Genomic DNA, 18,491 nt, shown 5'->3' on the forward strand with positions numbered 1-18,491 from the left:
CTTGTATATTAACTAAGTGCTGTCAATGACTGATGGATTCTCATTAGGGCAAGGGGTACTTTTCACAGGGGTAATTGAGAAAGATCTCTCGGGTACTTTCTGAGTACTTTACTCGCTGGTAAGACAATGTTTCAGAATATTATGTGGACAGCTCTATCTTAGACAGGGGAATGAGAGGTATATCTCTCTTTTCATCATATTGTGAACTTGTTTTATTGATTCCATGGTTTTTATGACGATGCGATATTCTTTTGTTTTCTAGATCCTTACCAAATCTGTATATTTCCGTTTTTCCGCCTCCAAAACTGCAGCTCCATATTGACGAGTCCTTCAAGTAGACGATCCGGTCATACATTGGGTCATACACAACTTCCCCGGGAACATCAGTAAAACAGCTTGTATTGGTATTGACATACCCACTCATTGTTATTATATTCACTTTTGCTATTTGGTTGTCACTTGTCGATCGCAAAAGAAAGTCATCATTTTCAAAGGCTAAAACAGTAAATTTATGATGACGCTTTAAAGAGATGAAAACTACTAAATGTGTATACCCAGCATATATATATATATATATTGTATTCACAATTTCACAAGTGCAAACGGGTGATCAAGTTGTTGTCAATACCTTAGATTCTGAACGTTAAGCCATTTTAAGGACTTTGGTATGCCCCGGCCTAGGGGACAGAACCCAATGCCTTCCTCACCTGGGCGACCGCTCAACATTAAAGCCAAAAATGAGGCATTACCAAGCAATAAAATGTAGATAGAGGTAGAATTAAAAATAACGATCCTAAATGTTGCAATGGGTGCAGCAGAATTTTTTGGTCACTTTTGTGCCGCCAAATAGAAGACATCAAAGCATATTCCCTATTCTGCAGTTAACTCATTAGTCGCCTCCTACGATATGTAGTGGTTACAGTATGTTTTTTCGATCTCCGACCTGCAGGAGAGAGCCTACTTATAGTCTAGTCACCTTATGATAAACCCCAAACTAATTGTAATAGAAAAAATTCTACTGTTATAATTAAGTTTATCATATCTTAAAAAGCATATCAAAAATCGACAAAGGGGAAAATGCTTTAATTCTAGTTGCAAATGTGTAGCATTACGACGGAGTCTAGCTGACAGGTATGGGCGGCCGTAGACATGAAAATAGCTCTGAAAGGGCGATACCTCCAAATGGACAAATGCAGACGACGCTCCATTGATTTGTCATTTTGACCACGGTAAGTACATTTATTTTAATGTGTTTCATTTAGATATTTAAGCAAATTTACTCGTTTAATTAATTATACAAGTTTTAAGCCTAATACCATTGTGGAATTCACGCTGTTCTTTTTAGTTCTTATTGTTCTTTCTATTATAGGCTGTGATGGAAACCTTTGTGCTTTGCCTAAAATCATTTGATGATGATGAGCCAACATCACAACTTCGAGAAAAAGGAAGTGAAAGTATCAACCTAGTGAGTCGGCAGAGAGATTATATAAATCTGAGGAGTTTGAAGCCAACAACGGGAAATGTGAGCATTACTCCGAAACAACACCCGATTTCGACTTTGCCTTTTTTTGCGGGAAACCTGCAAAGGTAAACGAGAGGAAAAGATGTCACGATGTATTTCCAGTAAGAACAACGGATATCAAGAACAATTTGGAAGCTTAATGTATGACAAGAAATGATGAATGGGCGGAAAAGGTTCTTGGTAGACTCAAAATAGCCCCTGCAGACTTTTATGCAGCTGCTGCTGTGTACTTTCAGCCTTGCAGTGTCAATTTCAGAACGGAGAAGATGATGCCATTGTCTAAAAGCTCATACAATGACGAACATAAAAAGAGTACCCCTAAGGATGCTTTTCTTAAAGTTGTTAAACTGATAGAGGCGGGAGAGGGGAATCATATTACTATAAGCGACTTAGTGGCAGAAATGGAAAGGACTTGCGGCAACGAGGCATATAGCTCTGTACACATGAAAAAGAGGATCATCGATCATTTCGGAAAATTGGTTGTAATAATGGATGGAAAAACAAATGTTTTTACCTTGACGCAATATGTTTCAACGATTTTCCAAGAATTCTATGAACGACCCAAGATTGAAAATCCCGAAGAAGAAAACAAAACACGTTATTATCACCGCAGCAAAACTTTTAAAAGAAAACATCAAGTCACTGGATTCTTGCTTCAAAGCTTATTATCCATCTTCCGAATACATCTCTTCTCTGCAAAATTGCGATTATTTACCTGATATCCAACGGTTATTTTTGAGAGGAGTTTTCAGTCAGTATGGATCGAAGTTACTTATTGAAACGCTGAAGACTCTTGGTTTTTCTTTGTCCTTATAAGAGGTCCATAAGTATAAACTGAATGCTGCAGCAGCATAGGGTAGAAAGGACACGACAATTGATGCGGGGTCTTTCATCCAATATGCAGCCGACAACTTAGATCATAACTTAAGAACTCTGGGTGGTCATGGAACGTTCCACGGAATGAGAATCATCGGTGCAGTTACTCCTGTAATGCTAAGGCGAAATCCTGTTCCGCGCGGAAGTCCAACTATACAAGAAGTAGCTGACTTGTCAAACATATACATCGAGTTCTACAGAGGCCAGAGTAGCAGTCTGTCGGAGCAAAACTTTGAACCTCTTCAAGAAATTGCAGACAACGACGAGACCTACCTGGAAACTGGATTTGTTGTCGAGGTCATCTTGGCAGTTGCGTTGCTTGCGCAGGTAATGGCAGGTAATAGCAGGTTTAGGACTAAAGGAGCTGATTGGAAACTGTTTATGGCCCTACAGCTGTTTCGGGAGTTAACCGAAAAGGCCATTGCAGGAGCTGTGTGCGGACATTTCCTTGTAGATACAGCACTGACAACCGTTATCATGAATAAGCTCTATGACATACCGATAGCGGGATCAACAGATAATCAGGAAACCGAGCGAAGACAATCAAATGATCCTGACTACTTTGATTCTATCCAAGCTGATTTGTGCGAGACAGCAAGGCTGTTAGATCCTCTGGTGGAAGGCATTGCATCAATTGAGATGGTGTGCGAAAGTTTAGTCTTGCACAAAATCTTTTCGCACTCAGATTACAGAACATCTCGCTTATGGTTCAAGTACATGGATATGGTAGATATACTCCGTAGGTTTGTCAAGGCCGAGAGGACTGGTAACTGGCATTTACACTTACAAGCTTTTCCAGAAATGCTGCCATACCTTGCAGCAGCCGGGCACAATTTGTATGTAAATTCACTACGGATTTACAAATGAAGAGTATCGAAACAGATAATACAACGTTATCAGATGATGTGATGCTTATTGGTTAGGGATTTTTTCAGACTTAGCAATAGAACAAGTGCTTATGAGAAGCATCGAGGCAACTGGTGAAATGACACGAGGAAGGGGAATGACTGAAAGTCAGAGAGCACGATGGGTTCTGTCTATGCCAGACTGTTCTGACATTAACAATGACATGCAAGATTTCACGAACGTAAAGTACAGCACAAGTAACCAACACAACGAAGCAGCAGTCACTCAGACATTAGCGTTGTATATCGCTACCAGAAAACCTTTCTTTGAGGAAACGGCTCTCAAGAATATGTAAACAGACGTAACAGCAGACAACAAGGTCAATGCTGACACAGCCAAACAAGTAGGCTCGGCTATTCTGAAATCAATGGACGGCAAAAGTGTCCAAGATAATTCGTTTAAACGAAATCAGCGAATGATGAAATCATATCAGTTGACCACCAGCTGCTATTCCAACGCTTCATTGCTGCTGCAAACAACTTTTACGAAGACGAAGCTGGGATTTTCTCATACGAGCTATGCGGCCATCAAAGTTCAATGTTGGAACCCTCTGGCTTTATGAGATTACCACAGAAATCAACACTCCTTGGTTCTATATGGAATCTAGGTGATTGTAAAGCACAGGATTTAGTTACAGATGGATTTCGTTATGTCAATGACGGAGGCTCCCTTCTATATCGAGTGTATTGGCAAACTAATATTAGGCTAGGAAAGATAAAAATCACTACAATGCATTTCAGTCCGAAAAAATACAAGTAGTGGAAGTGTGCATTAATTGCATAAATCCAATATGGCCGCTATTTCGAGGATTTTCACCGAGATCGAGTTGCATTTCTTATCATAGGTAGATGTTGTGGCACTAAAAAGCACACATTTCACATGTATATGAATGTAATATGTTTTAGATATTATATACAGAGGCATATCTTGTTTAATTGTGCATAGCAGTATTCATAAATCCAAAATGGCCCCCGATATATTAAGATTTACACATAGGTTATGTCATATTTTTCAACTTGTAGAGCTGTTGTGGCGCTAATAGAGTTTGAAAAGTGATCTGCTGTACATTTCCTATCAACTAAAATACCCATATACTTCATGTAAATCACACACCTAAAACAAACCCCTCCGCACACATGTAATGCTTGTTCTATTAATCACCTTAATTAATTATGCATGCACTGGACTAATATATTTTATTACGCAACAATTATCTTGTCATTTTATATAAAAAAAAACCAAAAAAAAACACCAAACAAACAAACAAACAAAACAGAAAACTAGCCCTTTTGAGTATCCGTACAAACACAAGAGCTATTGGGAGGGCTATGTATAGGGGTATAGGCTGTACCTTGAATTATCCTCATGGTCGTTAGATTGGTTAGAATTTGTTCTCAGTGCAACAGTTTACTTTAGAGAGGCGAGAAACTTTCTTGATAGCCGATCTACGCAAGGCAAGCCTAGCTACACACGAGCCTACATCAATAGGACGGGGCCTGTAGTTGTTGATGTGATACTGGTTGTACTGGAGTTGTAGTAGGGATTGACATGGACATAAACCAGTTCGAAGAAAAACATCATGAATCTGATAAAAGGTAAGTTAAGCTATTTGATTAATTTCAGGCTAGCTACATGTATAGCAGTAGACGATGTAAGGACGAAGGGTAGCTCCAATGCTTCATGGACCTTAGCCGTGGCATTGGATAGCCCGGTTGGGCTCTTCGAAGCCGTTTGACAGAAAAGTATGAAAAATCCTACGGTTGATGTTAGGTCTTGACTAGGCTGCAGATAAAACTGTAAATGTAGACCAATCCAAAGACGTCAGTTACAAGACACCGAGCTCCATGACTGGAAAGAAAGCGGATAAATATTCATTCAGAAGAAGTTATCAAACAGTGCCATTAGGTGCAACGATGTAAAGATCGGCGATTAATCTGTTCATGTGGACCCACATCTCCGTTTCCAGAGACTAGTCATTGTCAGTAGATATCGTGAAGATACTTTAGCATCAGTTTTCAGCTACGGGTTATGTAGTCACCCCTGCCCTGTTTGAATCCTCATGTCCCCCCTAGAGGCCGACAAACCAGTCCTAGCAGATGCACTTTGGAAGGTGTTTGAACATGGGCTGACACGAGAGCAGACACTACCCAGTGGTAATGTTCATTATGTTTTGGATGGTGGTGCTCTACTTCGCCGGCCACGTGGGAGCACTTTCAACAACATATGCCAGCTATATGTCAATTATGTATGCAGCAAATATGGAAGGTCAACAGTTGTTTTAGGTGGCTATCAAGGCGGTCCCTCAATCAAGAACGCAACATATCTTAGACGATCAGAAGGTTGTCAAGGCCTGACTGTCAACTCTGCAGAGGACATGGTAATCAAATCCAAGAAAGACGAATTTCTTGCAAATTAAGTTAACCAGCAACGCTTTATAAACCTACTTAGTTCCAAGCTCGAAATGCATGGTTGCACTGTATCTCATGCAAGAGGATATCGAGATCTTTTAATTGTAACAACAGCAGTAGAAGCAGTTAAGTTTAAAGACATAGTTCTTGTCGGGGATGACACAGACTTTCTCATCTTGCTGATCTTCTACGCTGATCTGAATGCAAAGGACGTCTTTTTTGCACCTGAGCCCAAGGAAAACTCCGAAAGGGATCGAACATGGAAAAGCAAACAGTTGAAGGAAACTCTAGGAAGTAGTGTGTGTGGCGACATTCTCTTTATCCATGCGCTTTTGGGCTGCGACACAACGTCTCGCATATTTGGACTAGGGCAAGGCGTAGCACTGAAAAAAACCATGAAGATTGACGACTTATGTGAGCTTGCCAATGTGTTTAGTCAGCCAGCATCAGACCTGGAGGAGAACATTATTACAGCTGGAGAGAAGGCACGTGTATGGTGGTAACTGAACAGAAGATCTAGATTCTTTGAGGTACAGAAGATATTGCGTAACGGTATCATCAATCTCGTCTGCCTGAAAGGCAAAGACTTTGCCACCAACTTCAGCAGCAGCAAATTTTCACAGTCTGCGTGTGTACTATCAGATATTAGAATGGAAAGGAATGGCTGACGACCTGACACCGGGAGACTGGGGTTGGTATGTCACGGATAGGAAGTATCTTCCAATACAAACTGATAAACCACCAGCACCAACATCACTCCTTAAAGTCATTAGATGTGGATGCAACCAATAAATGCACGTGCCGAAAGTATTACCTCCATCGTTCAACAGCCTGCACTGATTGCCGTGGCACTAGTTTCACCAACTCACCACCACCAGACCCAGAACTTGATGCTACTACTGACCAGCGTGCCACATAAATGTATGTTTGTTGGCGACTACCAACTGTAATACTGAACTGAGATTTTATATATTAGTTGCTCTGGAACCTAATTATGATATATTTGAAAATTTAAAAATATTTCACAACATGAATAAGTGTTGTCGCAATTATTTTGATATTATATAGGACAAGAATTATGATTATAATCAATTCTCTGCACACAAAAAATGTCTAAATTGGCAGCCATTTTGAATTTATGCAAATTAAGACACTCAATTAGGCACATAAAACCTTGCGCAAACAAAAACATTCTTGAAAATAACATTTTAGGTATTCAAAGTACACTAAAAGTATTCTAAAAGGTATGTAAGGTGAACATTTTGACTAGATCAAGGAGAAAACAGGAGAATTGCCGGCCATTTTGTATTTATGTAAATTAGACACTCTTCAACTACACGGATTTTTTCGGACTTTTAGTATGTCATTTTGGGGACCTTACTTAAATGCATTGCAGTGAACTTATTTTATTGCAATTTGTTTGACCTCAAAACACAATATTCCTAGTCTATATGACGTTTGGCCATTTATTCCAGAAAAAACATCGACTACATACGGCGCATACACACAGAAACAATCGTCGTCTTTGATTGCTACAGCTCTGGCCCTGACACTAAAGATGGAATCGACCTTCGACGCGATCGAGGAATCGTCGGAACCAAAGTAAATGTTAATGAGAAAACTCTATTCTGGTCAAAGACAGACGATTTCTTGGCAAACAGTGAAAATAAGCAGAACTTCATTAATATGCTGAGTGCTAAAAATAGTTGAAAGAGGCATGGAGACAAAACACGCGAACACAGATGCCGACGTCATGATTGCACAGACACCGGCTTCATCTGCAACGTCAAAGCCCACCGTACTACTTGGCGAGGACACAGATTTGTTGCTATTCTTGTTGTACCATGCGGACGTTACTGCACGACAGCTCATTTTCAAATCGAATCATTCACAAAATGACAAATTGAAGGTATAGGACATCGATAAAACGCAGAGTGTACTTCGCAATGGCATGTGCCAGATACTCCCCGTGATACACGCCATAAGTGGTTGTGATACTACCTCGATATTATTTGACGTGGGAAAGGCTGCAACTCTAAAAGAAACTGTGGGAAGCGACGTCTTAAAAACCCAAGCTAGTGTGTTTCTCTCTTCAAGCTCTACTTCAGAGTATGTCATAGCTTCTGGAGAAGGTATTATCAGTACTTTGTACAACGCTTTGCCAAACGAAAATCGGGATGCTTTAAGATACAGATAGTTTGTAAATCGGGTCATGACGAACAAAACATTCCTACAGATACACACCATTCCTCCAACTTCTGCGGCCGTAGCATACCTTAGTTTGAGAACATACTTACAAGTACAAACATGGATAACAGAAATAGAAACCAAGAGAATGGGGATGGATGCTCTCTGAAAAGAAACTTATGCCCATCACGACCAACAAAGCTGCTGCACCTGAGTGTCTTCTACGCATCATCCGATGTCAGTGTAAAACTAATTGTGATAATAAGAGATGCACCTGTAGAAAACATGGATTGAAGTGCTCCAGCAGTTGTTCAAAATCATCAAAACAAGTGGCTGAGGAAATAGAAGATTATTGAATCAATGAATGGCTGGCTGATGTTATATCATTAGTAAAACAGTGATAGCAGAGACATGCCCCTTACGATTATCATTCTTGAACAATCACGCATATTAATCTTTATCTTCACAGTTTAGTTTTCTTTGGGGACATTTTACTGATATATCGTAAATTGTATTCCCTCTCCCTACTATAAGGTTACGACTTACGACGTGATTTAAGACTTACAACCAACGGTAGAAGGGTCCCAGTATGGCCACTGCATAGATACATAGCTTTGGACCCTTTATCAAACGTGTATCGTTAAAACCTTTGTTAAAATTTGTGTTTTCTTTGCAAAGAGAGAGGGGAAAAAATGTCAGAAGGAAAATTGCTACTTGTTGGTCAACTCGCCCACAAAATTGTACCATGTAAAATAATAGTCCTCTGAGTTAAATGGTCTAATGTTAAGAATAGATGTACTGTTTATACATTGAATTAGCCAGAGTGATAAATTATTACGACAAAGCCGTAAATTCTCCACTGGAATGCTAACAAAATGAAGTCGCATTTCATTTGAATTGGTCAACTCGCCCACGTATACTCGTGGAACGATATGCTTTATTCATTGAAAATGACTGGTGACAGTTTTTTGACGAATTGTTTCTGAAATGATCCCAATTGCGGTGAAATAAATCATAAGAAGGTGAAACACATGTTTACTAGTTTTCATCGGTTTTTATTGAGATACTTGAGTTGGAGGCCCTAATTTTTCAATTTCCCTTTCATTTCTAGATGTCGATTTTCAGTAGTCATTGGTGATATAAAATAGATGAACCGTTTCTATTGCAATTTGTTTGAGTTCGGGCATTTTTGGAGTTAGATGACTAGACTACTAGGGAAAGACAAGTGCTGCTGCTGTGTAAACGTCATGCAGCGTTACGTTACCTTGATCGCGTCATCATTTTTGTCACACACTTATTCGTCCGTGATGATGGCGTGGTGCATTTGGTTTACAATTCCAATATATGTGTACGGTAGGAAAATGGACTTGGGAGAAGAGTTAATAAAAAATCCTCGTGTTCGACTTCAAAACTATTACCCTCATGTTGAACGTTCTGTACCTACATCATACATAACTGATAAGAGTCTTCTCACTTGCCTTAATACATGAAACATGCCAAATCTTAACCGAAAACCCTTTGTATCACAGCAATAAATCAAATCAAATACTTAAAATGTCACTAGTCATATATCACCTTGCCTGGTGGCATATTCAAAGTTGCAGTTTTGTCGCCGATAAAGTGTATTTGATATAATATACAAAATACACCTTCAGTGAATAGTCCACGTTCCATGGGAAGCTTTCTAGGCTGGTTGTAAATTATACAAGGAGCCCAATGACACTCAAGGTCACACGTGTCATAAGACAGTTTTAGACGATAACTTTAAATCAGCACGTAAGCAAAGAACATCGATTACTTGTCAGGCTACAAAAAATATTCAAATCAATTATTTTGGTATTGTAATGGAAATGTTTTTTCTTCATTTAGCCAATTTATAAGGAAGCCTTCAAACTAGTTGGTAATTTATACATCATAATTTTCTCATACACTTCACTTCCGATTCGCCAGGAGGATATGTAAATACAGAAAAAGCTCAACCCAGGGAGCCAGACTTTTCAGAATCTTACCCCAAGGATTGAGATTTTCTTTCTTACTCATAAAGTAAGGGATGGCTATTTTTCTCTAACATCACATACAGGTGGAAATTTCATTAAATGCAAAGGTAAGTGTCATAATTGCCTGCAAATATGAGTTATATTTCGTGATCTTCTATTGTTGACGTGACGTCATAGTTAGTATGATACCCAGCGATATATTTCCATGACCAGTAGTGTGGATATCAACTTGGGAGTTGGGGTAAATAAAAAATCCCCGTGTTAGACTTCAAAAATATTACCCTCTTGTTGAGATTCCTGTACCTACGTCACACATAACCGAAAATAGTGTATCCTTACATGATACATGAAAAATTTGAACCGAAAGCCCTTTGTTACACAGCAATTAATCAAATAAAAAATAAATTAAAAAAAAATAGCCATAAATGATCGTAAATATTCGAATGTGCAGTTTAGTCACTGCCGAGGTAGAAAATACCAAAGCGAATAGCGTATTTAAGATGAGTGTTTGGTAAATCAACCAATAAAGTAATTTATATTTTATACAAAATACACCTGCAGTGAATAGTCCACGTTCCACGGACGTTCACGGTCACCTGTGTCGTAATACAGTTTTCATTGTTTAGACGATAACTTTAAATCAGCACGTAAGCAAAGACATAATCGATTACATGTCGGGCCACAAAAATATTCAAATCAATTGTTTTGGTATTAAATAGGGATTTTTTTCTTCATTTAGCCAATTTATCCCCTTTTGCTTTGACAATTAAAGTTATCTTAATCTCCTTCCTAAGTGAAAACAGATGATTGGGGATAATGGAATTTACAATTTACAATCTAAATGAAACTCATTTCCCTGTATGAAGATACTCGATTCTGATACATCAGAGGATAATTTCGAAAATTAAACCAAATTTCCCCCTTGGCAGGATAGAATTGTTTTCTTACAATCGCATCATAATAATTATCCGACAAACGTTGGAATTATTTTCTGCCGAAAATGCATGAAATATATCCTGCATTGTTATTTCCCTGTATAAAATATAGCTAACTTCACCCTCTTCCAAAAGGAAAACGGATGACTTCGAGGGAATACAAGTTACAGTTTAGATAAAATACACAAGGACCATTAAAGATTATAAGATTCTTGTAAATATGGTCAGGAGATAAATAATTTAGCAATCTCCCACCAAGGAGGATTCTTACCAAGTATGAGGAAGTTAAAAATGTATAAAGTTTTACGTATTCGGCAGTGGATAGGTTTTGGTTTGATTTTGTTTATCATCCTTTTACAGCTGAGGCCGTGCCCCAATGTGTGTAATGAATACGTGCTTTTGTGTATGTGTGCTGGATGAAGGGAATGTTGATGTACATGTATTTGCAAATATGAAACCGCCATTAGAGTGCTGCGTAACAAAAATACCATGCCGAAGGCAGTCGACATAGTGTTCCACCAGGTCACTTATACTGACAACGGGTAAACCGTCCGTTGCGATAACCCCCGCAGCAGTACGCAAACTACTGCGAATAATCACCTGGGTTCCTTAACAGTTTATTCATCAAGACATTGAGTTGTTAACAAACACCACAACCTCAACGATGAAAAATAGCAACCTTGTATGTGTCTTTGGACATGGTGTATATTAGCATAACACATTTTTTCCAGAAGTCATCTGATTCTTGATGACACTTGGGTATTTCCTACATAAGTCATTATCAACATAAAACACTGACTACAAACTATCATTGGAAAAAGTACAAGAAACATATATGGTATTGCTGAAGACACTGTAAGATATCCATTACTTATGTTTAATTGTTTCATAAAGTTATTGATTCATAAAATATCTTCTAATTAGTAGAGTAACACCTTCCCCACTGAAAAAAACCCTGCAACATCAATGTTTATATTTAATGTCCGCATCATTTCTGAGGGAATCAGAAAGTAGCATTAAATGCTTCCGAAAAAAATATGAGGAAAACAATCGCAATCGCTACACAGAATTATGCCAATGTGAAATAAGTTAAATAAATATAAGCCAGGAAGTGAAGTAACAGTACCGACTCAGGATAAGATGTGTCAATAGAAAAGGAGTATAGCTGCTATCAAAATGGGAGAAAAAAAAATAAACACAAAACTGAATGTTGGCACAAATCGGTCGAGAATTTTTCATATAACACAAGACGTAAGCAAACACATTTGTAATATAGTACTAGGCCAGTACGTACCGGGATGTGACGGGCACTTGACGCCTACTGAAGTGTTGCCTGTTGTGGAACGCAACCTGGTGGACTTACATTCTGACAGAGATGTTTCATTACCATTACAATGGAATTGAAACTCCCAAACAGGGCGTGAAAGGGTATGCAGCACGGAGCCGAAAGTTGCTGTCGCTTTCGCTCTGTAAATAAAATAGCACAACTTTATTATTCTGATATTATTTGTCAATGCTTTGTTTAATCTGTTTTATAGTATGTTAAACCCTAACAAACAAGATTAAACCAAACTACAAGCGTCTCGATGAGGGATTTTCTAGTAGGTGAGGTCAATTTATGGATAATACCAAATAGACAAATTTATTTTAAGCTTTGTCTAGGATATAACGATGACATATCACATCATCGTTATTCATAGAAATAATGCTCGACAACTGACTTTGTTTCTTATATTCAATATTTTGTGTAGTGACAGTACCATATGTAGGTGTGGCCCCTGAAATAGTTTTGCGTTTCGGACCTTGTTAAGGGAGTGTGCCCCTTTACTTAAACATATTGACAAAACTCTGTCCGGACATGCATTCGCGCATTGTTTTGATAAATTTCTTCGAATTGTTTTGTCTATATGCTGTTGTTTCCTCTGAAATAATTTTGCGTTTCGGATCATTTGAAAATATAAATAACAAAACTTTGTCCGGCTATGCGTTTAATAATTTTTTTAAAGATTTCTTTGAAACTTTTTGTGTAGTGGCAATACCATGCAGAGGTGCCAACTCCTCACCTCCTCTTTTGGCCTAATCCGTAAGACTTTAACATAAAACTACACTTTGAAATTTTGGCTATCTACTGTATGATTTTGTCTTATTTCTGCTTATTCTGAAAATGTCTGCCCATTTCTGCATTTGTTTTATTATACTATGAGTAAGCCTCGAAACTGAAGCGTATATGTGACTATGTTCACAGCCTCGAACCTGAAGCGTATATGTGACTATGTTCACACTTTCTCTTTCTTTAGAGTCCTTTGGCGGGAAAATGTGCTCACTACGAGAGATAAAATTGATAGGTCAGGTAGCCCACATCATAAAATCAAAAAGCAATGGAATCAAACATTTAAACCAGGGCCCACATAAGTCGCCTCTTACGATCATGCCGCGGGATACATTGCGTTCGGTAACTGGTTATATATGATATAAATAGAACGGAGAACAAACAACTTACACAAAAAAATGTCACACAGTATCAGATCCTTAAGTCAAAGTTACTTACCCAGAATACCCCAGCATACGACACGTCACTTCCGCATTATTGTCGTTCCATCCTCGTTGGTGGAAAATAAACCAGGACAAACCATCCGATAACTCTATTGTTCCTTCATACGAGTTTGGTCCGTACAGATTGATGTAATACTTCTGACCTGTCGACAATAACAACAGTGATTTGCTTGTCAAATGTGATGTGCAACATTCTATTATTGGTAATTTCAAGAAACCGTTCTACAAATGCATATATGGCATGGTACAAATACGCTAGTGTTGATGTAACACTTGTTACTTGGACAAAATTGTTACCATATATCTCAGTGTTAACAATTGTACTTCGTTAGTGTTCATCAGCGTTCCACCTAGTCACTCATTCAGTTAAACGATATTAGTCCCAAGACGCAAAACAACTTTTTATTATTATTTTTTTTATGTATTTGGCAACAACGGAATTAATAAATGAAAATTTGAAAAAAAAATCTATGTTCGAAAAGAAGAGTGTGCTTCATCTTTTCAATGCTGGAATTGTTTTTACTCCATTATATTAGCGTAAACCTATGTCATTTTTTACACTTTATTAGTATGTGTGTATATTGAACTAATGGTTTTTAATGATACTATATATGAATGCATTTTTTTGCAATCTGTGATAAATTCTAATATGTATCTGTGATAAATGTATCATAAATCTTAACCCTAACCCTAACCCAACCATGTATTTCAACACCTACCATGTTGTACTAAGAAGAGGACCTTGTGGTAGATTAGCTTCAGCTTAAACGATTCTGTTATCCTCATATAACAAAGTTTATTAATTTTTGTTATCATTTTATATCAAGCATATTTTTCAATATCTGGTGCTGATGAGGGTAGTAGCCTTCCAGAAGACTTAAAAAAACTTGCAGATTTCCATTCTTTTAGAAACAAACCTATAGATCATTTATAGCATATATTTTATGTTTATTAGGTTTTTTAAAAAACATTGACGAACGACAGTGCTTGTGCATTCTGTGAAGACATTAGTTAATATGAATATTTGATATTTTACATATTGTTATATGTTATTGTACTTATTGATATCTGTACCTATACTCTAACCATCTTTCTTGTTTATTTACTGTAAAGATAACGTTGTATATCAGTGTTCGGTTAAAAAAAAAACATAACAATGGGAAATATAAATCATTGGACCTTATCTCATAATGGAGGTGGGCGCATGGAAAGATTGACTGTAATATATAACCTCAAGAAATTTGTAAAATTAGCATAATAAACAAGGCAATCATGAAAAAACATTGGACCATGGGCAGAATGATATGAACTAATGAAATCGAGATAGTTCCACGTGACATTTTATATATATATGATATATAATGTTTAATGAGTTGAAACGAAATTGTCAAAACTCTCACCAGCTTAGAGACAACTTATCCTAACTTTTATCTGTAAATTATAATACTGCATCTGTACAGATTCCAACCGATGACCTTAGGAAGGGGGACACACACATGTAAAGTATCAGGTATTATAAAAAACAGATTTTCAAATTTTAGCAAACAGTTTTTTTTAACAATGAGAGAATGGAAATTTCCCGTCGTTTTACTTACCCGACACAGTCGTCCAAGTAATTAAGTGTAGAAACATCACAAAGTGAGACCATCTCAGAAAGGTATCCATGTCGAACACAATATTATTTCCTTACGTGATTTCACTTATATCCTCGCGAGCTATTTTTAGTCCGTAACGGAATGACATCACATTTCATAAGTTGTAAAAAAATATGGAATATAGACGACAACACAAGTTATTAATCAAACCTAACACGCTGACGTCAAACCTGCATGTAGTGTTTTATGGGTGGACATAACTAATTTCAAAGTGATTTATCGAGGCCTTTACGTGAATATTCTCTTCACATTTATACTGTTTATGGGCCTTACAGTGGAGGGTGTCGCACAAGTACAATTTGTATTTTACTGTGTAAAGTGTTCCAGGTAAGCACTTAACCAATGAGTAATTGTATCATACTTTTGATAGTTAATAGGTAGGACTACTCAGTGTTAAATTTCAACCGGTATTATAACCGTAACTGCAGTTTTATTTGTTTGACTTGCTAGTGTTTGTGGATGTGATTTCACTAAAGAAAAACAATGCATACTGTATACTGTTTGATTTCTTGTTCTGTATTGTACATACATCAAACCTCCTGGTTTACGTTGTATTTATATGCATTGACCTAATCATCAAAATTTTTCGAACATCATTTGACTTTCATGCACTTTGTCTGCCTAAGTCTACCTGGCCTGCGATATTTATAGCCATATTGTTCAAAGGATATATTGCAGGTCCAAACATTTAAGTACCAATACCTGGACCAAGCATCACATATTTGTGTAATGTTGACAGTTTCTTACAAAGCGGTGTTGGTACTCAGTTTCCTATATAAAGGGGTCCCTGCAGTATTCATTTGAAGCCTTGTCATTCAATCTTCATTTTCTCTAGGTTTAGGTTTTGATGGGTTTTTTACACGTTTTTTTTTAATTTTCCAGAACATTTCCCACATACCTAATATATGCGATATATGCACATGAACGTTTGGTATTAATCTGCTAATATCTGTCTATGAAAGTGTATGTATATGCTGAAAATAATGCATTTGTACCTGTACTTTAATGTGTGTGTAAGTGTGTATGAGTTGTGTGAGATGTTTCCTTCATGAGTTACTTCCCCTTAGCCTTTTGTTATTATGATTTTTTTTGTGTTCAATTTTCCATTTCTATCTTGTCTGAAATGTTATATCCCGTTGTTTATTCCACTCAGTTTATGTACTTTATATAGTCTTTGCCTGTTATTCTATCCATTTGACTATACAGTATTGTCAATAAAATTTGATGAAATTAAATTGCTCACATATAGATAACTGCCAGGTTGTGGTTCCTGGGGTCAGTCCCCGTATAATAGATTGTCAAATCGCCAGAGGAGCTTCAATCAATGCTCTGTTCCATTGGTCTGGTTTTACTTTATTTTAGTCCCAATAACAGCTTATCTCCTTTCAAGACGTGCCTCCATGTCTGTTGTGTATGCGTTTCCATGACTCACACTAACTTCATGAGACACATATGCTAACTTCAATGACACATGCATACATATAGGATCTTACATTAACTCATGCATGCACATACCGGATCTTAAATGAACTCATAAATACAGGATTTTACATTAATTCATTCATACAGGATCATACATTAACTGATACATACAAGACCTTACACTAATTCATACATACAAGATCTTATATTAACACATACATAAAGGATCTTACACTAACTCACACATTCAGGATCTTACACTTATTCATACATACATAATCTTACATTAACTAATACATACATGATCTTACACTAATTCATACAAACATGATCTTACATTAATTCAGACATACCGGATATTTCATTAACTCATACATACACGATCTTACATAAGTTCATACATAAAGGATCTTAAACTAATTAATATTTACAGGATATTACACTAATTCATACATACATAATCTTACATTAACAAATACAAACAAGATTTTACACTATTTCATACATACAGGATCTTATATTAACACAAACATAAAGGATCTTACACTTACTCACACATTCAGGATCTTACACTTATTCATACATACATAATCTTACATTAACAAATACAAACAAGATTTTACACTATTTCGTACATACAGGATCTTATATTAACACAAACATAAAGGATCTTACACTTACTCACACATTCAGGATCTTACACTTATTCATACATACAGGATATGTGTGCCGGAGACAGAGTGTGTTGTAATAATTCATGCAAACAGGATCTTACACTAACTGACACATACAGGATCTTACACTAACTGACACATACAGGATCTTACACTAACTCACACATACAGGATCTTACACTTACTCACACATACAGGATCTTATATTAACTCACACATACAAGATCTTACATAAATTCATACATAAAGGATCTTACACTAATTAATACATACAAGATCTTACATGAATTCATACATACATGATCTTATATTTACACATACATACAGAATCTTATATTTACACATACATAAAGGATCTTACACTTACTCACACATTCATGATCTTACACTTATTCATACATACAGGATATGTGTGCCGGAGACAGAGTATGTTGGTGTATTTGCCTCCTTGTAATAGCGCAGATCTGATGCCTACTTTATAGTTCAATCTCACGGAAGTACCATGCCGAAGGTCATTTTACATGCATGAGTGCAGGCCTTACAGGGAGTTAAAAGACTGTTCGTTAAAAAATTCTAAGAAAACATCCAGGAAATGATGCCTCCAGTACCCGATCATATCGTGTGGTGTTACGGAGAATATCAGATTCTTTATGCGTTCGTAGAAAGTGTCGTTTTTCTCGAAGGTTTACCTACTTCAGATCGTTTGGACACTTCTCTATAACACTTGATCATCATAGACAATTTAATGACAAATGTAAACACAACAGTAACGTCGTTATTTACACAGAAAAGTCATCACAAAAATATCAGCGTAATGTATATCGTTCAAAAACAGAAACATGCCCATTACATCGTTATGATGAAAGAACCCTAGAGATGCTTCAAAAAGCAGACGTTTCTCTCCGGGGGCAGGTACGCTTCTGAGCTATCAATTGTAAAATGTCGTCATTTCTTGAAAACCACTGTAAAGACCTGCAGTATAGTGTGTCAACGTAAACAGTGTCCGAGTAGAATAATCATCGCAAAGACAGAGAAAGGTTTAATCTATTGCACCTATGGGTGTGTAAACAACATTATATGTACATGTCTCCCTTCTTCAGCTAAGTAAACGCTGACTGCGTATAAATAGGCATATACGCAGTGAAAAAAGGCTCGGCGGATTTATACTTACGAACATATTCTTATTGGAGCGCTAACGCGCACCATAGAATATGTTCGTTGCCAACTGCGTTTATACTACCGTATACGCCGTCAAAATGAAGGTCAATCCTTAAGGGCATGTCGAATAATAATCACATAATCATCAAGGCCGGGAAAGATTTAATTTAATGTATTTGTGAGTGTGTTCAAAACATT

General features: G+C 37.1%; 1 protein-coding gene across 1 annotated transcript; it reads right to left on the reverse strand.

Moving 5' to 3' along the window:
• Positions 1 to 11,751: 11,751 nt before the first annotated feature.
• LOC110464756 (neurotrypsin-like) lies at positions 11,752 to 15,050 on the reverse strand. The gene is made up of 4 exons (XM_021520124.1): positions 14,980 to 15,050; positions 13,380 to 13,527; positions 12,195 to 12,298; positions 11,752 to 11,786 (listed from the first exon to the last, which is right to left on the reverse strand). The coding sequence occupies exons 1-4, from the start codon at positions 15,047 to 15,049 to the stop codon at positions 11,752 to 11,754; spliced, it is 357 nt and encodes a 118-aa protein (XP_021375799.1). The 5' UTR covers position 15,050.
• Positions 15,051 to 18,491: the final 3,441 nt, after the last annotated feature.

This window comes from Mizuhopecten yessoensis, unplaced genomic scaffold (assembly GCF_002113885.1).
Source record: "Mizuhopecten yessoensis strain PY_sf001 unplaced genomic scaffold, ASM211388v2 scaffold11031, whole genome shotgun sequence".
NCBI lineage: Eukaryota > Metazoa > Mollusca > Bivalvia > Pectinida > Pectinidae > Mizuhopecten > Mizuhopecten yessoensis.